We start from the raw sequence: 23,143 nt of genomic DNA on the forward strand, positions 1-23,143 counted from the left end.
ACGCAAATTAGGAATGGGAAGTGTGAAATCATTTCGACGCAGCATTTTGCAAAATATAATCAAAAATTGGAAGCCCACAACGAATGACGTAAAGAAATCCGCGGCATCCGCTCTTGAGGCGGCAAAAATGGCTGTTCAGAAAGCTGGAGGACGTAAGGAAATACGTATACCGAGAGTTATTCCATTCGAAGTAAAATCCGGAGGAATTTTACCACTCATACCCATATTTGCAGGTCTTTCAGCTTTGGGTTCATTGGTAGGAGGAGCGAGCGCTATCGCAAAAACTGTGATTGATGCAAAAAATGCCAAAAAGAAACTCGAAGAAGATCAACGTCACAATAAAGCTATGGAACATTTGGGCTCCGGTTTGTACCTACGCAAAACACCTCGAGGATATGGTCTGTTCCTAAAAAAACAACATCATCGCAAAGGACGAGGTCTTTACTTGAAAAAGCAAAAAAACTCCTGTTGAAGCTACCCCATAGAGCATTATATGATTCGGAAATCAAAAAATGTGCCCTTCAATTGAAAATACCACATTTTCGTGGAGTCTTCATGCGTGATACGTTGCCAACTTGTGGTCCACGGCTGCGAGAATGCGCTGTTTTGAACTTGGATTCTCAATTGAATGCAGGCACTCATTGGGTAGCTTACATTAAAAACGGCAATGCTGTACAATATTTTGATAGTTTTGGTAATCTCAAACCTCCAATGGAATTGGTTCGATATTTGGGAAGGGGTACAACGATTACATATAACAATGATCGACATCAAAACTTTGATCAGAGTAATTGTGGACATTTGTGCCTACAATTTCTACTTCACAATACCTGCAAAAATGTCTAGAGATAAATCTTTGCGGGATCTAACCGATTCTGAATTGAAAACTCTATCGATTGACTATTTGATTGAGAATGCTGAACCTTGGGAATTATTGGATGTATGGCATAAATTACCAAAGGACTACCAACATCGATTCGCTTTGCAGATTCGTTTACCATGTTTCATCCATTATCGACATGAAGCTGCGTCATCATCGCTACAAAATGCAATGTATTATGGTCCTGTTAGCTCACAAAGAGAATGCTATTATTGTAGAAATAAATGATTTGAAATATTGTTGTTGTTGTTTATTTAAGGTGTGTGCATGTGAAAAATGTATCAGTCATGTCTATGATATTAACTCTAACGAGTCGTTCTTCGACACTTTCCATCGATTTCAATCCACCCATTCGATTGGATTCCGATTCAGAATACAGTTTAGCTTTGCTCAGTTTCCATTCGTACAACAGTATACCGAACATTGAAGACACGAAATTCTATTATTACGAAAATGGTGACAAAACTAAACAAAAAACTATCGATATCCCCTCTGGATCTTATGAAATTGGTGATATTGAAGCTTTAGTCAGCAAATACATTGTACCTAAAACATACAAGGAAAATCCTCAAGAATTTTTCTATCTCAAGCCGAACGATAATACGCTAAAGAGTGAAATATTCTGTCTGAAACACTCCATCGATTTCCGACCTGCAAATAGCTTGGCTCACATTTTGGGTTTTTCGTCCACCCTTCTCAAGCCCAACTTGCATTACGCATCCGATCTACCTGTGGATATCATTAAAGTACGTACCATACATATAGATAGCAACATTACGTTTGGAGCCTTCTACAACGACACACCGTCTCATACGATATACGAATTTTCTGTTGATGTTGATCCTGGTTACGCAATCGACGAAACGCCTAATCATCTCATTTATCTACCTATTGCACATAGAGACGAAATAAACAACATTACATTACGAGTGCTCGACCAACATTCCAGACTCATTGATTTTCGAAACGAAGAAATAATAATTCGTTTGGAATTGAAACGAAATTATGGTGCTGGCTATCTATAAGAATAACTCATCACCAACCACCACGTCAGTCTTCACCAAGACCTTCAAACATCATCAACAACAACTGTCAACGGAAAATAAATTATTCCTGAAATCTCTGGGTTATCATGTTGTCCAATCAAGTGTTCAACATTTTCCGAAAACCGCAAAACGATGAGTCCATACAAAAGGTAGAATGGCGAACCTATTACCCGTATGTCAAATCTTTTCGCAATAATGACGTCATCGAAATCAACATTAATCAATCCGATGCCTATGATACTTTGTACGATAGCCTGCTATTTATCAGCGGAAAAGTTGAGAGGACTAAAGGAGAGGGTCGAGTGACCTTTGTGAATAATGCTGGTGCTTTCATGTTTCAATCTGCTGTATACGAGCAAAATGGTAAAGAATTGGAAGCAGTTCGTGAAGTTGGAATTGTTAGTACTGTCAAAGGCTTCCTCACCTACACCGATGAAGATATCAAACACTTGGTCATCTCAGGATGGACATACCCAAACAGCTTCGGCATCATTCAAACTACATCTTTAACGTTCAACATGCTTATACCTATCAAGCATTTCTTGAATATTTTCAATGATTATCAATGTGTTTCCTATGGTAAACACACCATCCGATTAGTACGAGCTGGAGATGATAGCAACTGTTTCAAAATAGAAGAGACTCCTGGTACGCCAAAGACTGAAGTTAAGCTGGAAATTGAAAATATCGAACTGAAAGTTAAACGAATCTTCCCTCATGATCAAATCAAATTGCAACTTTTGAAAGCTATCCAAGCCGACACTCCTATTCTCATACCGTTCAGGAAATGGGAACTTCATATGCTGCCTGCTCTCACACAAGGTGCAAAAAATGAAATATGGGCCGTCAAGACTTCTTCGTTTCTCGAAAGCCCTCGCTATGTGATTGTATGTTTCCAAAAAGATCATGATTACACCAAAGTCAACAATGATCCAACGCAATTCAACCATATAAATATTACCAATATAACGTTGACTTTGAACGGTGAAAATTACCCCAAAGAAAATATGCATCTGAATTTTGGGAAAATGAATTTTTTGCAAGCCTATTTCAACTACGCACAATTCGGTCTTAGCTACAAATTGACTAATCAACATAATCCTCTCATCAATACCGCCGACTTTATACAAAAAAACTCTCTTCATCATCGATTGTTCCAGACGGGATGAGAGCATCAAAACTTCCAGTGTCGATGTAAAACTTGAAATCGAAGCATCTGAGGGATTTCCACAAAATACACGAGCCTATTGCATCATTGTGCACGACACTGTCATCGAGCAACTCCCACTCAGCGAAATTATCAAGAAATGGAACTGAAGATGTGATTTTGCTTCAGTATCAATCACAGAGTCAACATGAGAATAGCTGTTGTAGATATTCAAGGTTTCACCGTCGAGCAACAATTCCATCCTAAGGAGATATCCATTAGGATTGGAAATCAGTGTAGTAACTTTTTATTGCTGCCAAACAAACCATTTTCCTGTTTGAGTAAAGAAGATCGTCGTACCGTCTGTTACCTGGAGCGAAACGTTCATGGATTGAGGTATTCCTCCGGCTATGTGGAATATAATCAATTAGATGCCATCCTCATGGAAAATCTACGAAATGTTGATATCGTTTATGTGCGAGGACATCAAAAACGTGACTATCTAATTGCGAAATTTCACGAGTTGAATATACCTACACACGCTGTGAATTTAGAAGAGTATGACAATACATCGTGGATGGTTCCCACATTCGGCAACAACGAAGGTGTCTCACCATGTATGCACCACATTCACAGTCAAACCAAATATAATTGCAGCCTCCGAAACGCAGATATTCTATACACATGGCTTTATAATATATTACCAAAATGAAAATGTATAATAAATAATAAAAATGTTTTGTTCTTTTCTTTCGTCATTTTTCATGCAAAAAACGGCAACGCCTCATCGCACCCATAAACAATGTTTTATTTTACAACCGACAACACCGCACTGCGCTGGCTTTATCTTCGAAACGGATCACCCTGGATCCAATCTCCATCTGTCTCACACTCACATGACACGCCGACCCCTCTCACTCACACACACAAACAACCGCTAATTGATGTATTTCATTGCCGTTTATCACGACATTTCCTGTTGTTTGCTACTTTATCAATAATACGTGATGGCAATAACATATGCGAAGAAAACTGTTTGATATATTTTTTTCATTGAGTTGAAATGAAAAACGAAAATTTGTGTGTGTGTGTGTGTGTGTGTGTGTGTGTGTGAAAAATTGTGAATTACCCCCGCTACGAGGTTCATGCAGCCTTCTTCAACATCCAATGAAACGTGAGTTTTTTCAATTCTAAACGATCCATCTGATTTGTTGTTGTAAGTTTTTTAATGTGACGACCACACCTCGTGTGTAAAATGAACTCGTCATATTTACTGGAACTGGTGACCAAATTTTTTCTTTTACACGTTGGCAGCTATGGTTTTTCTTTAACGCTGGACGTACACACCCTGTATTTGATGTGTTTTCCATCAACACCCTGTATTATTATTATTATTGCTCTTATGCCCAAATTGAGGACTAATTCGAGGGCCCAAATCGAGGACCAACTCGAGGACCTAAATCGAGGACCAATTCGAGGGCCCAAATCGAGGACCAATTCGAGGGCCCAAATCGAGGACCAATTCGAGGACCCCCCAAATCAAGGACCAATTCGAGGACCCCCCAAATCGAGACGTCCAAGTAGGACCCATCACGAAAACCTACACCAAACACCCGTCACAACACCCTCCCCCCTGTCAATTGTCATTCTTTAGTACACCCACACACACGCAAAGACTGCTCTTTGCACCACCCCACAAACCTCGCTGAGGGGTTGTCTTACTCTTCTACACCACCACCACCACCGACGACAATGACCAACGACTTCTTGCTGGACCATCGCCATCCGACTCACCATCCGACTACGCGAAGTCAAAATGACGCCAAACTACTGACTCCAAGGCTCTAACTTGGCTGGACAAGTTCAAAGACAGCAAGGCAAAACTGACTCGTTGGGCCCTGTTACTACAGGAGTATTCATTTACCGTGGTGCACGTTCCGGGGAAAGAGAATCAGCTGGCTGACTATCTTTCGCGAAACCCGAGGGGCGATCATGGCGAGGACTTGGATGCTGACGTAGACCGAATGGGGTTACCTTCGATGAAGGTAGAGTTGCCGCCAACACGCGAAGTGTGTAACGTGGAAAGTCCATACGAGGTCGCATGCAGGACGCAGCGCACGGATGAAGACGTGCAAAGACTGGTAGAAAAACGGACTGAGCTGAATACTCGTGAACCCACGACAAATGCTGAGAAGCAGTTGAGGGAACAGTATAATGTAGAAGACGGAATTCTCTACAGAAGATTACTAGAGCGAGACGTACTATACCTCGCCAAAGACTTGAGAGAAGACATGGTTAGCTATTACCATGAACACCCAACCTCTGGTCACCCTGGTCAGGACGAGACGCTGAGAGCGATCCGCCAGCACTACTGGTGGCCTGGACAGGAGGACTATGTTCGGGCTTTCGTGAGGGGATGCTTGGTGTGCCAAATTACCAAATCGAGACGACACGAGACCCATGCGCCGTTGCGACCACGCGTCGTTGAACGACCTTGGCAGTCTATCTCGGTGGACGTGCTTGGACCCTATGCTACCTCTCCCCAAGGTAATCGGTACATGCTAATATGCACGGACCTATTCTCCAAGTGGATTGAAGCGAAAGCGGTAGCAAAGACCGAAACAGTGGACATTGCACGGTTTCTGGATTTGGAGGTAGTGGCACGATGGGGATGCCCAGAGACCCTTATCTCAGATAATGGGCCAGCCTTCGAGAGCTTCGCTATGCAACGTTTCTGCGGAGCCAGAAACATCGAACAATTAACCACCCCTATATACCATCAACAGGCAAATCCTGTTGAAAGAAGAGTACAGGAGGTGAAGAAAGTCTTGAGAGGAAGACTAATTGGACAGCCGGAACAGCAGTGGGAGAGCCATATCCAAACTATGCTGTACTGTCTACGAAACCGCAAGAACGCGGCGACAGGCGAAACACCGGCAAACATACTCTTAGGCTATACTCCACCCAGACCAGGAGACTGGAGTATACCCAACAGACGAGGACCCCTACCAGAGCAACTCGCAGCCAGAGCTGAGAGACTCGAAAGGGCGAAGCGTAGACAGGAGGTCTACCAAAGGAAGTTGTTTCCAGATAAGGAAAAAGCACCTCCCAGACGGTACCAAGTCGGAGACGAGGTACTTGTCAGAAACTTCGTGGGAGGCAACTTCACACCGACCCTTACAGGGCCATACAAGGTTATCCGGATTGCAGGCCCGGACACCTATGAAATCAAGCGAGGCGGCGTAGACCGACTGGTTCATTTGGATGATATCAGGAGCTATGTCAAGAAGGCCTTGCCAAGACTGCAGGATGTGCGCGTCGAGGAAGAGGATGATGAAGATCCGCCACCGGAAGAGGTGGTCGACCAAGACGTGGCACAAGCGGAGGAACCGCCAATAGAGCCCAAGAGGGACGAACAGTTAGAAAGACTTCGAGGGATGCGGAAAGTGACGCCTAGAGACCCACCGTACCTCCCTGGAAGCAGCAAGACATGGCGATCGATACGCGGGACCCGAAGGTCAAAGGAAAGGTGAAGCGCCTTGACAGGACCGTGAAGGTTAGCCTGCAGTACACCAAGGAGCTGGTGATAGCCGCGAAGGGGCGAACCTGCCACCAGTTTGTCAAGGGCGCGGACACGTCTTCAGCAGAAGACCGTGAACCACCTAGAGGACAAGGGAAAGAGGAATTTGAGGGAGAAAACCCAAAGAAACAGATAGGGCGGATCTGCAGGAGGGGCCTGCGGAGAAGTCCGAAGGCAAACGACGATTCACGGGTGAGTGTCGTGTCGGAGACCGACGAAGATCCCGAGTCATATCACTCGAACCCAAGAGTACGCAATGCGACCAGAACCAAGCAGCACCGAGGGATGACCTGCAGAAGGTGTACCCTGCAGCAACGGGGAGGGTGACAGTGATAGTGACGATGAACGCGTGGGACCTAGGGTGATAGTGAACAGAGCCCTGGTACACTAGAACCCTGTGAGCGGAACAAGTACTGTCCTATTGGGGCCATGGCGGCGTGCCAAGACAGGAACTTCTTTTAAAGGAGGGGGGTGTCGTGAAACAAAACTAGTTTGAAATTTCACGAGCTCCAGTATAAGGACCGCCCACTCAGAATGAACATTAAGAAAATGTGGAAAAAACATTGGTTTTCCCAAGATATTTCAGCTTAGTTTCGAAAATTAAGATGTGAAATGTCGTTTCCTAAGCGATAGAAAAATATTTTGCAAGATTATTAGCCTTCGCCAATTTTTAAATAGGGAAAAAGCTGATTTTATGGAAAATGGCTTTTTCAGTTAGCTAGATAGGGAAATCGTGCTCTCTTCAAAGAAGCATCGATAGAGATTCTTAGTAGCTATCGTTTGACACCTCGATCACGTTTCCAGGGCTCGTGGTTCAATTTTTATTAGCATTTGAGTTTGAAAAATGTAATATTTTTCAAACGCATATTTTTGCAAGAAGGAACAGGAATATCGAGACGCGGCATAAGACTTTTTGTCTTAGGATGCTGAGTTCTATATGAAATCAAGGAAAAACGAAAATTAGGTTTTTCGTGATTTCCCGAAGATTTCCGAGTGAGGCCGAAGACTGTTAGATTTCATTTATCGTACAACGCAAATTGAGGAAGCGAAACGAAACATGAAAAGAATGAGACAGAAACAGCGGCATATAGACGTCAATGGAAATTAGCAGAGCGGTATTCCCACTTCAAAGCCCAGCGCCTGCATAAAAACAGGTCGTAAACGCTGGCAAATCCATACGAAATGAGTTTTTTTCGTAGTGGAACTATTGAAAGTAAGTCAGGCAGGATCGCACGGCTTTTGCGATCTCTGGTTGGCTGAAAGTGGCGCGGAAGAGAGCCCGTTTATTTAGGATAAATATGCGGAGTTCCAAGTCACGATAGTTAGTCGAAGTTCGAACAGTGAACGAGTAACAGCGATTTTAAATATTCGAAGATATTTTAAAAGTTTCAAGCTGCGGTTGGATTATATTGAATGAATTCGAGTCTCTGGTTCTTTTCAGAACTAATAGAGACACAGCACAACACAGGAGTCGTTAGGGATCTGCGGTTAACAGTAAATACTGGAATTGGAAGAATTTTCACCGGAATTAGGAATCTCTAGGACCGATAGAGGATAAATCAGGACAGACCAGTGGCTGGACATTTATTCGAAGGATCCTAGGATTGCGGACACTTTGGAAATCATTAGAGCTGATACTGGAGCGGATTACTGGGTGGTTATTAATTGCAGTGCATATAACCATACCTTACGTTTGCCCAGGTTCCTTTTGGCACCCCGCCAGAGGAAAGCAGCCCAAATCCTGCAAAGGAAGAGCAGGTCCCTACTAAAGTTGCCCGGTCTCACCCCACCCGATCGCCTTGCGGTGTTAAAGATCGAGGTGTTTCGAGATTAAACTCGGGAGGGTCAAGACATCATTAGTTACGTCCTTCGGGCGAACGACTCAACCTAACCGTTGGGACCTTCCAGGATTGCGATACCCTTCTACCTAATCCTGCGAGCGGCCCTCATCCTAGGGTGCTGTTCAACCGTTAGGCTCCCTGTTCCCAAATCACTAGTTCAGTTCACCCTGTAGGCCTTGGATAGGAAAGTAGCTTTCGCGATCCAAGGGTGAACTTAAAATCATTAGATTTCCGTGAATCCTTCCCTCTGACTATTTCCTCGTCAGAGTCATATTAGGGATTTTGAAATCGAAATGCAGACTAGGGCAAAACACGCGCGAGCGCAACTTGCCGAAAATACATCAATGCCAAATCGCGAGACCACAATTTTCGGTCAAACCCATTTCTTGTCAGACAATTTTAGCCGCCTGAGTGCGACTCCGTCGAGCCGACAGGGAACCCCCCTGGAATCTGGTTTCTCAGGAAACAGTATTCCTAGAACTCCGGTAGGATCAGCCAGTCTGAGGCCAGGTCCTACTCAGCGTATTCTTTCGACGAACGAGGACAGCAGTGCCTCTCCCTTGGTCGCAGAGCGACAAACCGTGGGCATTGGTGGTTTTTCAGCAAGTCGAGTAGCTAGAGAACTCGACATGACACAAAGGACAGAGTCCTCAAATCGCGAAAAAACTCCGCAAAATAGTGATGCTGTACTAAACCGCTTTAGGAATTTAAACACACCGAATACATTGCGAATGGATCAGCAAACATTTGCCAGAGAACGTCAGGAGACGTTACTTCGAGAAAATGGACATCGTCTCCGAGGAGAGGTGTTCTCCAGGACCGGGAGCCCGCACCAGGCCAGTCTACGCCAATTACTCGAGATGCGAGTTGAATTGACAACGCCCAGGACGGTCTCTCCCAAAAATCATCTACAGCGCGAACCCCAATTAGGGTCTAGCGAGATGCGAAATACAGAAACGTTATCTCCTATGCTGAGATCGGCTCCGAAAACGAGCCAACAGCGTTTTTCATCGGAACCGCAGCAACCGGAACGATTTGAGATTTTTAACCGGCTGCAACAACCGGCGAGTTGTCTGCCTCTAGATTTGAGAGTTTTCCCCGAACGACAGGTTTTGAGTGAAAACATTGAGGCGGTGACACCTACTTACGTAGTAGAGTCACCACGAGTGAGATTTCACAGGGTGTACAGCCATCCTGTGACCACAGTAACCAGGGAAATGTCAAAGCCATTGTCAAACCCGAAAAGAGATTCATGCTACCATGGACAGGACTCCCGAAACAATGAATGTTTCGAAGAAAAAATCGCCGGACAGGACTTTCGAAACAACGAGTGTTTCGAGAGACGCGGTGAAGGACAGCGTGTCCAAAGCAAAGAAGGCTTTGGAGACGCTGGCAATACGGAAGTAAGCGACAGCGTCGAAGCAAAGGTCGTCCGACGCCAGGCGTCGCGATGCCCCCAGGTCGGAGCATTTAGCGACCCCTGGGAGGAGAGGGGTGCGTTGCGCACAGGAGCGCCTCGCATCTCGTTCGAGCCGGATACTGACGACCTAGCGGAAGCGCTAGGGGGTGGAGGAATGCCAGTGAGTCACCCTGAAGCCGAGAGAGGCTTGGGGGTGGCCTCATGGCGGGGTCAGTACCTCCACAAGGAGATTATACATAGAAATGAGCTACCTGAAGCGAACCAACCTCCCGTTGCACCCAGACAGGAACTGAGTCCTGAAATCTCAAGGGCTCAGGTCTGGGAGGCCAGCCGGCCGCAGCAACGACGAACGGTACGCGTGGTCGGCGGGGGCGGAGTCGCAGGACACGCCCCCCTGAAGGAAGTAACCGACCCCGATCGATACGGTTCCGGAGGACAGGCCCCTTTCTTGCAACCAAGTGTTGTCTATCCTTTACACTTGGCTGTACCGTACTGACGAAGGCTAAATAGCCAGAAACACGTGTCTGCGGTTTGCCCACCTTCCTATGAGTGCTATGTCCAATAACCTTTTTCCATTGATAATACCATCTCACTCAATATCCCTCTATCTTTTTTTATTTATCTTGGACCCGGATGTCACGCAGGTTGCTATAGCTGCTCCCGTGACGAAGTTGGGAGTTAGTCCTTGTAATCACAAGGTCTTCCAACGATGACACGAAATCGCAGTTGGCCCCTGATGATGATTCCGCTTGCTTTGTTTGGCCCCTTTCCTGCAACAAGTGTTGTCTATCCTTTACACTTGGCTGTACCGTACTGACGAAGGCTAAATAGCCAGAAACACGTGTCTGCGGTTTGCCCACCTTCCTATGAGTGCTATGTCCAATAACCTTTTTCCATTGATAATACCATCTCACTCAATATCCCTCTATCTTTTTATATATATATATATATATATATATATATATATATATATATATATATATATATATATATATATATATATAGATGGACCATGAAGGTTGCTGTACTTGTGTTGTACTCTTCAATAAAGTGGACTGTATAATCTGAGCTGATTCAATTGAGAATTTTTATTGAATAAAACGAATGGTTGTTGGTCGTTGGCGTTGTTGCCGGACTTTCAGAAGTTTAATATAAAGAAGTAAATTCGTGAACATCTATTATGAGATGATTGTGTGGCATATACTTTCTCACATATACTAAATATAACTGGCATTTTCTGAATTCAAATAGCTTTACAAGTACGTAAAAAAAAATCACAGTATAACTAATGCAAGTTCTAACATACTAAAGTATAGTTTGCAATTTCCCGGAAAGTAAAAACTGGGTACACTTGGCAACTTTGGTACGGACTGGGCGGTTAGCCTCTCGTCTCACAACAGTGAAAAATTGTCGCAACTCAGAACTCGCTTGGCTATTAACGTCATTCATCCAAATAATGAAAAAACTCATTTAAAAACATAATTAAATATTTATTGTAAAGAAACGGAAAAAATACTTTGAATAAACTCACACTCAAAAGTTAATAAAAAAAATACATTAAAACACCAAAAACTTACATTATACTGTCCCCCAGCAGGATTGAAGAGAAGGAGATGTGCTGCATTGCTGATGATCAATAGATACTGAAATGTATTTCTGAATACTGTCTGTTCATGATCTTGACCTGCCTCAATATTTATGAAGATTTATAAGCTGACATTGCAACTTTGATCCGGTCACTGTACTTAGGTAAAATGCTCAGTATGCAATCTCTGCAAACTATATGTATTTGGAAATTGTTTTATATTTCTATATCCTGTGATCGGATCAATTTCGATGTCTATGAATTTGAAAGATGGAATTCTGAATGAGTGTTTTTGTTCTGGAATATTGAAGTTGAGGTTGGAACATCTTTCAATTCATGTATTCGCTTAAATGAATTTGAATTATTTCATGATTATTTTCCATATTTGACAGTATACTATACATACCTGAAACGGTCCCGCCTTGGACGAAAAGTGAAGCAAATCGATTGTCTAGGCAACCCGCATATGTTATGGATATATATCTCTTTCTATATTATGGTGGTTAATGGAACTGAAGGGCGACATTTTCAATAAATTTAAATTGTTCACGTTTATTTTGTCGAAAACGCATATTGGTTCTGAACAGTTGCTCAGGAAGGAAGTGATAATAGAAATAGTATAACGTTCAAATAAAAATTCAACCGTTTTTCTACGGGGTTGGTAAATAAAATTAAAAGAAAATTAGAAATGTTTTATTTAATATTACAAAACATAGATATTTCGACTCAACAGTTACTAAACAAAATAAGTTTTGTCATTTTTTGTCTTACTGTGGTACTTTTTCCATGCAATTGTAAATTTACCAATTTACTGTGGTGATACATATATGGCAGTAACTTTTCGAATGATCCGGATTTCATGACATTCTTCGTCTACAAATTCCTGAATTATAGGATGTCTAGGTTCAAAATATTTATATTCACAGCAAAATGATTTATTACTGTGTTTATAATGTTCTGTTCAAAGTTTATTTTCGAGTTAAACATGTCTTTATTTTCTATTGATAGACGACTTTGTTTCTCCACAAAATGTTAAATTTTTTAAACCACATCTGAAGCATAAAGAAGACCTCCTCGAGTAACAAAATTATTGAACAATTTATGAGATTCAGGAGGGTCAATTGATATAGTATTTCTATAAAGTAATATTTTAATGGAATTATTACAGTTAGTGACAGAAACGATGTTACGAACTATATATCCACAAATATAAAACACAATTTTTTTGAAATTCACTCAGTTTTTTTCGTTCAAGCACCTAATTAAAATAGCATTTTCATCAGAACTAGGACCAATAACAAATAACACCAACAAAATCAAGCGCTTATTAAACCACACACGACAAAGGGAGCGAAACTAATAGCACACTAGAACAACATAAATGTATATCTTCACAAATATTATACTATTTGAACAAATATAATCCCAGAAATAGCTGAATTTATACCTCAAAGGTAGTTTATGTATCAAACCAAAACTTATTTGCTTGAATATGACAAAGAAAGTTTACCGTTAATAATGCTATCTCTCATCTCTCTTTCCACTGCCCCTGACACACTTTCCGCTTCACAGAAAACGGATCGGGTCCGTTCCAGGTAGTAGGTATAGAGTCCACTTTGACCCATCTTCTGACAAAAATGGGTCAAAGTGGACGTTGGACGTTGAGAATATTTTCTCTCTTATTTTTGAGAATATTTCTCACCTCATTCAATTCAAAAAGAGAAATTATAGTGGAGGTTAATGTTTCTAAAGCCGATGCTGTTCGTGCGGAAACAGGTGTGCAATTAGACATGACATTTTCAAAATCTACAGTGTAATATGTGATACCTGAAATGACTTTTGAATTCTTCATCTGAATATTACATTATTAGATTCTCATAAACAATAATACGTGGTCTAAGTTTTTGGTATTCATCATTATAATTTTGTAAAGTTGCATTTCACTTTTCATTTGAACTAGTTTCTGGAGCACTATTGCGGTGAATTCACAAATATTAAAATATTTTTTACATTCAAACTCAATTTATTGATTAACTTCACTGAAATTATATATAAAAAATTGAATTATACTTCTTTTTTCATGTAAATGAAGTTAATTTGCAATTATTCAATATAATTGTTAATGCTTACCTAACCTCTATAAAGCTTTTACTTCATTCTTTCAACCTCGCCATTTGTAATTTTCACATAAACGCTCAAAACGCTCCATAATCCATTCCACTTGAGTTTATGGCGGTAACGCTCTCAAGCAAGTGGAACGGAAATTGCTGCAGTCGTGAGCGTAATCGTTGTGAACGCTAAGTGGAACGCAATATTTTATTCAACGGTTATACATGTTTCAGTCATTCAAGTGTTTTATGATTAGCAACACTGATATTCGACATATTGAGAAGGAGACATTGAATTAATGTGATCGTAACTTTTGTTTGAAGGTGGTTGACAAGTTTCATGAAAAATTTCATCAGTTCGGACTTCCGTTGTTTAATATGATATGATTTGAAATCTCTTATAACCTGGGTCATCATCCGAAGATGGTTGTATATACTAACAATCGAAATGTCGTGAAGTAACTTGTCTTGATTTTTTTTAAATTTTTATTTCATTTTAATTTTTCAATTTTCAATTTTTTGCTTAATTTTATATTAATTTCTTTGGTTTTTGTTTAATATAATTATGTTTGAAGTATTAAAAAAAATCCAGATACTCCCATTCAAAACACTACATTTCAGGGTATCGCATGTTCAAAGTTTTGCAAGGGTCGTCGTATTTTCGTACATTACCGTGATGATGGAAACAGTGTAATGGTGAGAGCTGATGTATAAGCCGCAATGACAAAGAAAGCCTATTTGAATATCTGTTTTGATATTGAAGAAGAAGTGATTGGGGATATTGTCAGTGTATGGGTGGTATATCTGGTAGATGGAAAAATATTTTGCCATTCTTTGGCACCTACTAGATTTGATTGGAGAGGAAATATACAATATTTTCTTAAATATTTCCGGTGCCCAAGATATCCCGAACATAAGTTTTTTGTACCTGAAGAGGCCTTTATTGTTTCGATATTTCCAGCGTTCTTGATGTCTAGCCTGGTGAACATTTTTGCTTCTCTGTTGGTTTTTGTTGGTGGTGTGGGTGTGGAAAAGAAAGACAAGTGACAGGGGCGCTGTGACAGGTGTTTGGTTGTGGTGCAGGTTTTCGGTATGGGTCCTTGATTTGGAGGTGTGTCCTTGATTTGGACCTAGATTTGGGCCCCCGATTTGGGTCCTCGATTTGGGCCCTTGATTTGGACCCTCGATTGGACCTCGATTCGGGTCCTCGATTGAGGCATAAGAACAATAATAATTGGGTATACAAGGTGTTGTTTCAAAACACATCAAATACAGGGTGTGTACAGCGTTAAAGAAAAAAACATGGCAGTCAAGCGAAAAAACATGGCGGCGGGTATTCGGTGCAGCGTGAGGAAAAAATAAGGTCACGGACGTTGATGAAAAAAACATGGCTGCCAACGTAATAGAAGGAAAAGATATGAAATACAAAGTGTGTACAGCATTAAAGAAAAAAACGTTTCTGATATCAAAGTATACAACGTGCAGTGTTTAAGAAAAAAAACGGTAAATACGACGAATTCATTTTACACGAGGTGTGGTTACATCAAAAAAACTTACTACAAATCAGTTGGGGGGATCGTTTGGAATTGAAAAAACGGTAAATTTTCATTTTGAGGACACCCGGCGATTTTGAAAAAATGTTTGCGTGTACTTACGTATTTTGATGCGTTGATTACGAATCCGAAAGAAAAGCGGCGCTCTCCCTTACTTACAAAGTAACGGCCCTTCAAAGTTCTGAAAAGGGCAACTTTTCAGCCTTCTTTTTCACAAAATAAACTATTTCAAAACACAAGCATCTATTCACTAGGTCACCTTTACACCTTATTCCTCCTTCTTTGACACTTTTCACTTCAATAATCAACATTTTTCCAATAAAAACGTTTAAAAAATGTGCGGAGCTGCTTTTTGGTTACATATCTCTGTATTTTACGTTTTTAAGGTTAATGGCATGGCTGGTACGACTGATGCAGTCCATATTCCTAAAGTAATTCAAATGTTTTTTACCTTCATTCTTTAGATCGTAAATTGGTTTTTGGTGGTGTATTACGAATTTGAAATAGTAGGCGGCGGCAAATACCAACCGCTTTTTTCTGAAATGTTACTAGTAACTAACCTAAAAACAGAATGTCACCAGGAGAAGCATTCGTTTTAAAATTTTGTTTTTTATAAGAAAAATGTTGATTATTGAAGTGAAAAGTGTCAAAGAAGGAGGAATAAGGTGTAAAGGTGACCTAGTGAATAGATGCTTGTATTTTGAAATAGTTTATTTTGTGAAAAAGAAGGCTGAAAAGTTGCCCTTTTCAGAACTTTGAAGGGCCGTTACTTTGTAAATAAGGGAGAGCGCCGCTTTTTTCTTTCGGATTCGTAATCTACGCATCAAAATACGTAAGTACACGCAAACATTTTTTCAAAATCGCCTGGTGTCCTCAAAACGAAAATTTACCGAAAAAACTCACGTTTCATTGGATGTTGAAGGCTGCAAGAACATCGATTTGACACACACACACACAAATTTTCATTTTATTTCAACTCAGTGAAAATATATCAAACAGTTTATTCGCATATTCACAATTGTTATCACGTATTATTGATAAAGCCGTAGTAAACAGGAAATGCGATAAGCCACACTGAAATACATCATTCAACGACATAACGCTAGTTGCACACACACCGATTTTGGACGGCCAGTATAAAATCGGCCGATATTTTATTGGTAGCGGGTGCTTGCACACTCACCGAATTTTTATCGGTCAAATAATCGGTTGCTTTGTTGTCGTAATTAGCACGCACTACCAAAACGAAGTTAATGCGTAGTAACTACAATTTCACCGAGCGTTTGAGACTGGAATGGTCGGTAAAAAACCGGTGAGTATGCAAGAGTGTATTTAGTCATATACGCCACTACTTCCCAGTACTGCCGGTGATACAGTGGCAGTGGACGGCTGCTCACCGGTATTTTACCGGCGACGATCACCGGTCGGTGTGTGTGCAAGGTCCTCTTTCCCACATGTGGTTCACTATTGGAATTTGGACGACCAGTACAAAGTCGGCAACTAGCGTAACGCTAGTTGCACACACACCGATTTTGGACGGCCGACTTTGTACCGGTCGTCCAAATTCCAATAGTGAACCACATGTGGGAACGGGACCTTGCACACATGCCTACCGGTGATCGTCGCCGGTAAAATACCGGTGAGCAGCCGTCCACTGCCACTGTATGACCGGCAGTACCGGGAAGTAACGGCGTACATGACTAAATACACTCTTGCATACTCACCGGTTTTTAACCGACCATTCCAGTCTAGAATGCTCGGTGAAATTGTAGTTACTACGCATTAACTTCGTTCTGGTAGTGCATGCTAATTACGACAACAAAGCAACTGACTGTTTGACCGATAAAAATCCGGTGAGTGTGCAAGCACCTGCTACCAATAAAATATCGACCGATTTTATACTGGCCGTCCAAAATCGGTGTGTGTGCAACCAGCGTAAGACTATAATATATTTTCGATGGTTTGGTCAGTCATATGAGTGTCAGATAGATGGAGATAGCTTCGAACTGATTATTTCAAAGATAGTAGTATCGTAAACAGTTCGGTGTTGTCAATTGTAAATTATGGAGGCGATGTGACTTATGAGACGTTGCCGATTTTTGAAAGTAAGCAAACATTAAAGGTTAGGAGGGGATAAAGTTTCAACGTGTGATCCCCAACATGTCAGAAGCGTTGAAAGGATTTCGTGCAACGTTTCGTGCATCATCAAATGTGGTGAAGAGTTGACTAAAAGAAAGGAACAAAACATTTTGAATATTTATTATACATTTTCATTTTGGTAATATATTATAAAGCCATGTGTATAGAATATCTGCGTTTCGGAGGCTGCAATGATATTTGGTTTGCCTGTGATTGTGGTGCATACAGGGTGAGACACCTTCGTTGTTGCCGAATGTGGGAACCATCCACGACGTATTGTCATACTCCTTCAAATTCACAGCGTGTGTAGGTATATTCAACTCGTGAAATTTCGCAATTAGATAGTCACATTTTTGATGTCCTCGCACATAAACGATATCGACATTTCGTAGATTTTTCATGAGGATGGCCTCCAATTGATTATATTCCACATAGCCGGAGGAATACCTCAATCCATGAACGTTTCGCTCCAGGTAACAGACGGTACGATGATCTTCTTTACTCAAACAGGTAATGGTTTGTTTGGCAGCAATAAAAAGTTACTACACTGATTTCCAATCCTAATGGCTATCTCCTAAGGATGGAATTGTTGCTCGATGATGAAACCTTGAATATTTACAACAGCTATTCTCAAGTTGACTCTCTGATTAATACTCAAGCAAAATCACATCTTCAGTTCCATTTCTTGATAATTTCGCTAAGTGGGAGGTGCTCGATGATAGTTGTAATGTACTTTGTTTGATAAGAAATTGTTTCTTATGAAATCAAGAGGCTGATACTTTTCTATAAGGTTATTTATTGTCACAGGTTAATATATATGTGTGTTCACATCGAGGCTGTAAAGTATACTAATTTTGCAAATTCAAAGTATATATTTCTACATACATTACAATAGTGTCGTGCACAATGATGCAATAGGCTCGTATATTTTGTGGAAATCCCTCAGATGATTCGATTTCAAGTTTTACATCAACACTGGTACTTTTAATGCTCTCGTCCCTTCTGGAACAATCGATGACGAAGATAGTTTTTTGTGTAAAGTCGGCGGTATTGATGAGAGGGTTATGTTGATTAGTCATTTTTTAGCTCAGACCAAATTGTGCATAGTTGAAATAGGCTTGCAAAAAATTCATTTTCCCAAATTTCAGATGCATATTTTCTTTGGGGTAATTTTCACTGTTCAGAGTTAACGTTATATCGGTGATATTTATATAGTTGATTTGCGTTGGATCATTGTAGACTTTGGTGTAATCACGATCTTTTTGGAAACATACAATCACATAGCGAGGGCTTTCGAGAAACGAAAAAGTCTTGACGGCCCATATTTCATTTGTTGCACCTTGTGTGAGAGCAGGCAGCATATGGAGTTTCCATTTTCTGAACGGTATGAGAATAGGAGTGTCGGCTTGGATAGCTTTTAAAATTTGCAATTTGATTTGATCATGAGGAAAGATTCGTTTAACTTTCAGTTCAATATTTTCAATTTACAGCTCAACTTCAGTCTTTGATGCTACTGTACCAGCAGTCTCTTCTATTTTGAAACAGTTGCTATCATCTCCAGCTCGTACTAATCGGATGGTGTGTTTACCATAGGAAACACATTGATAATCATTGAAAATATTCAAGAAATGCTTGATAGGTATAAGTATGTTGAACGTTGAATATGTAGTTTGAATGATGCCGAAGCTCTTGGAATATGTCCATCCTGAGATTGCCTAGTGTTTGATATCTACATCGGTGTAGGTGAGGAAGCCTCTGACAGTAGTGACAATTCCAACTTCACGAACCGCTTTCAATTCTTTACGATTCTGCTCAGAGGTGGCAGATTGGAACATGGAACCACCAGCATTGTTCACGAAGGTCACATGACCATCGCCCTTTGTCCTCTCAACTTTTCCACTGATGAATAGCAGGCTATCGTACAAAGCATCATAGGCATCGGATTGATTAATGTTGATTTCAATGACGTCATTATTGCGAAAAGAGTTGACATATGGATAGTAGGTTCGCCATTCTACCTTTTGTAAGGACTCATCGTTTTGCGGTTTTCGGGAAATGTTGAACACTTTATTGGACAACATGATAGCCAAAAGATTCCAGGAGTAATTTATTCTCCATTGACAGTTGATGATGTTTGAAGGTCTTGGTGAAGACTGACGTAGCGGTTGGTGATGAGTTATTCTTATAGATGACCAGTTCCATACTTTCGCTTCAATTCCAAGCGAATTATTACTTCTTCGTTTCGAAAATCAATGAGTCTGGAATGTTGGTCGAGCACTCGCAGCGTAATGTTGTTTATTTCATCTCTATGTGCATTAGGTAGATAAATGAGATGATTGGGTTTTTCGTCGATTGCGTAGCCGGGATCAACATCAACAGCAAATTCGTATATCGTATGAGACGGTGTGTCGTTGTAGAAGGCTCCAAACGTGATGTTGCTATCTATATGTATAGTACGTACTTTAATGATATCCACAGGTAGATCCGATGCGTAATGCAAGTTAAGCTTGAGAAGGCTGGATGAAAAACCCAAAATGTGAGCCAAGCTATTTGCAGGTCGAAAATCAATAGTGTTTCAGACAGAATATTTCACTCTTTAGCGTATTATTGTTCGGCTTGAGATAGAAAAATTCCTGAGGATTTTCCTTGTACGTTTTAGGTACAATATATTTGCTGACTAAAGCTTCCATATCACCAATTTCGTAAGATCCAGCAGGAATATCGATACTTTTTCGTTTAGCTTCGTCACCATTTTCATAATAATAGAATATCGTGTCTTCTTCAATGTTTGGTATACTGTTGTACGAATGGAAACTGAGCAAAGCTAAATTGTATTCTGAATCGGAATCCAATCGAATGGGTGGATTGAAATCGATGGAAAGTGTCGAAGAACGACTCGTTAGAGTTAATATCATAGACATGACTGATACATTTCCCACATGTACATACCTTAAATAATGATTGAAACAACAATATTTTGAATCATTTATTTCTACAATAATAACATTCTCTTTGTGAGCTAACAGGACCATAATACATTGCATTTTGTAGCGATGATGACACATCTTCATGTCGATAATGGATGAAACATGGTAAACGAATCTGCAAAGCGAATCGATGTTGGTAGTCCTTTGGTAATTTGTGCCAGACATCCAATAATTCCCAAGGTTCGGCATTCTCAATCAAAAAGTAGAAATTGTAGGCACAAATGTTCGCAATTACTCTGATCAAAGTTTTGATGTCGATCATTGTTATATGTTGTACCCCCTCCAAAATAGTGTACAGCATTACCGTTTTTAATGTAAGCTACCCAATGAGTGCCTGTATTCAATTGAGAATCCAAGTTCGAAACAGCACATTCTCACAGCCGAGGACCATAAGTTGGCAACGTATCACGCATAAAGACTCCACGAAAATGTGGTATTTTCAATTGATGGGCACATTTTTCAATTTCCGAATCATATAATGCTCTATGGGGTAGCTTCAACAGGAGTTTTTTTGCTTTTTCAAGTAAAGACCTCGTCCTTTGCGTTGCTGTTGTTTTTTCAGAAACAAACCATATCCTCGCGGTGTTTTGCGCAGATACAAACCGGAACCCAAATGTTCCATAGCTTTATTGTGACGTTGATCTTCTTCGAGTTTCTTTTTGGCATTTTTTGCATCTATCACGGTTTTTGCGATGCCGCTCGCTCCCCTACCAAAGAACCCAAAGCTGAAAGACCTGCAAATATGAGTATTAGTGGAAGGATTCCTCCAGATTTTGCTTCGAATGAAATTATCCTAGGTATACGTATCTTCTTACGTCCACCAGCTTTATGAACAGCCATTTTTGCCGCCTTTAGAGCCGATGCCGATGCAAAATGCTGCGTTGAAATGATTTCATACTTCCCATTCCTAATTTGCGTTTGGACTTCATGACTCCGGTGACGAAGAGAGTGCTCGCTTTCTCGCCAAGTGATGCGTCCTTAGATTTCACTCGTTGCCACGCCTTTTCTTCCAGATCTTTATCGGCTCGATGTCGAGCTTCAAGAGACGTATCTTGCGAATATGCCAAGTCGTGCTGTTTACAAGCCGAGTCTAACGGATTAATACCAGGATCACCTCGTGCAAGACGTTCTTGTAGTTTCGTACCAGGACCACAATACTGATAACCAGGTAAGTGTAATTCGAATGGCAGCTTATTGATTAGCGTATTGACGACACCTTCTCCGCGATGAGTCAACATTAGGAATGATAGATGACATCAATGTGCACGCTACATATTGAAGTGAAACTCTGAAACACCAATCAGAACATGGAAGTCGTTCCACAAGACAATACGTTACCCATAGACAACTTGGACTATTTGAATGATGGTGTCGAATATCGAAATAAACATGGCAAGTTGTTACCCAATTCGTTTCGCGCCATCATATGTGGTCCATCAGGGTGTGGAAAAACCAACACAGCATTATCGATATTATTTCATCCGGATGAAGCCAAATTCGAAAATGTCTACGTGTACTAAAAGTCGCTATAACAACCCAAGTATCAGCTGCTTAGAGAGATATTGAAAAAAACCAAGGGAGTCGGTTATTTCCCATTTCAAGATAACGAAGAAATTATGAGTCCAGAGGCGGCCAAACGAAATTCCATATTCATATTCGATGACGTAGCCTGCGATGGTCAGCAGAAAATTCGTGAATATTATTCGATGGGCTGTCATAAGGACATTGATGCCATCTATTTGTGTCAGATGTATTCCAAGATACCCAAACAATTTATATTGCAATATGATTGTATTGTTCAAGCAAGACGAAATGAATTTGAAACATGTATTCGATGAACACGTCTCCCCCGACATGTCTTTCGATGGATTCAAAAGAATGTGTGCCGAATGTTGGCGCGACAAGTATGGAACTTTTATTATTGTCAAGGAATGTGATTTGAATGAGGGGCGATATCAAAAAGGCTTCGACAAGTACATAAGTGTGTGTGAATAGAGATGGAAACGTTATTCGTCAATATGAAACCACTCAGTAAAGAAGTCGATGTTGTGCGCAAGAACAAAATTACTGAAATTTCAAAAAGATAAGAAAAAAGTATCTAGCTCTAAAATTGGGAAAGTGTGAACAGGATGAATCTTTACAAAAGTTTTTTCAACCTATATAGAAGCCGCTGAAGGATATAGCTGAAATCTCTAGAGCATCGGTTGGCCATTTGAGACATGTCAAAAAGGAGGAGAAGGAGGAAATAAAGACGGAACCATTCGATCAATCTCGAGCAATTGAAGAAACACAATTTTTACCACTCGAAGATGTTGCAGAGACGACGGGAAAGGATGAAGAGGTATTCCATGAGTCGCCATCACCGCTACCACCACCATCAATGGAAAATATTTCAGAGGAGAGTATGATGGAGTATCTGGAGCAATATCCACCCATATCACACAAATATGTCATGAAACACTGGGCTAAAGATGATTCATTCGATAAAATATACGGACCAGTTTATGACGAGTCCTCTTCAAAATGTATTCTCGGTAGAAACTACATTGACTTTGATAAATGTGGTAATATTACAACTGAAGGACTCGCATACAAAGGAACTCCAGGGCTATATAATTTGATCTTTCTCGCTGAACCTGAAGACTTCAATAAGGAGGATCAAGCATCTTATAAACGTTTGTTGGAAATAACACAAGCCCACCTGAATGCCAGAGGATCCATGAAGGAAACTCAAAAACTAGTGTAGGATTTATGTAATAGATGAGAAAATATTTACCTTTTTTGTCACTCAACAATCCTTGCCGCAGCAATCCTCGATTGTACGCATACAATCACATACTTTATGAATAAAACACAT

General features: G+C 40.7%; 3 protein-coding genes across 3 annotated transcripts in view; 1 reads left to right on the forward strand and 2 right to left on the reverse strand.

Moving 5' to 3' along the window:
* Positions 1-23,143, reverse strand: part of LOC141480961 (uncharacterized) — a 160,996-nt gene that overhangs the window by 84,533 nt on the left and 53,320 nt on the right. The window lies entirely within an intron of this gene.
* The window catches only part of LOC141480959 (uncharacterized), a 202,422-nt gene that overhangs the window by 12,817 nt on the left and 166,462 nt on the right, over positions 1-23,143 (reverse strand). The gene's annotated exons all lie outside the window — the stretch shown is intronic.
* On the forward strand, positions 131-10,890 carry LOC141480957 (uncharacterized). The gene is made up of 2 exons (XM_074171720.1): positions 131-4,247; positions 8,095-10,890. The coding sequence occupies exon 2, from the start codon at positions 8,788-8,790 to the stop codon at positions 10,408-10,410; it is 1,623 nt and encodes a 540-aa protein (XP_074027821.1). The 5' UTR covers positions 131-4,247; positions 8,095-8,787; the 3' UTR covers positions 10,411-10,890.

Source organism: Leptinotarsa decemlineata, unplaced genomic scaffold (assembly GCF_025532065.1).
Source record: "Leptinotarsa decemlineata unplaced genomic scaffold, Ldec_3_MD MMD2_tig00000035_RagTag_RagTag, whole genome shotgun sequence".
NCBI lineage: Eukaryota > Metazoa > Arthropoda > Insecta > Coleoptera > Chrysomelidae > Leptinotarsa > Leptinotarsa decemlineata.

Coding starts and splice junctions, on each gene's coding strand:
- LOC141480957 (XM_074171720.1), top strand. CDS start 8,788: ATGCAGACTAGGGCAAAACACGCGCGAGCGCAACTTGCCGAAAATACA.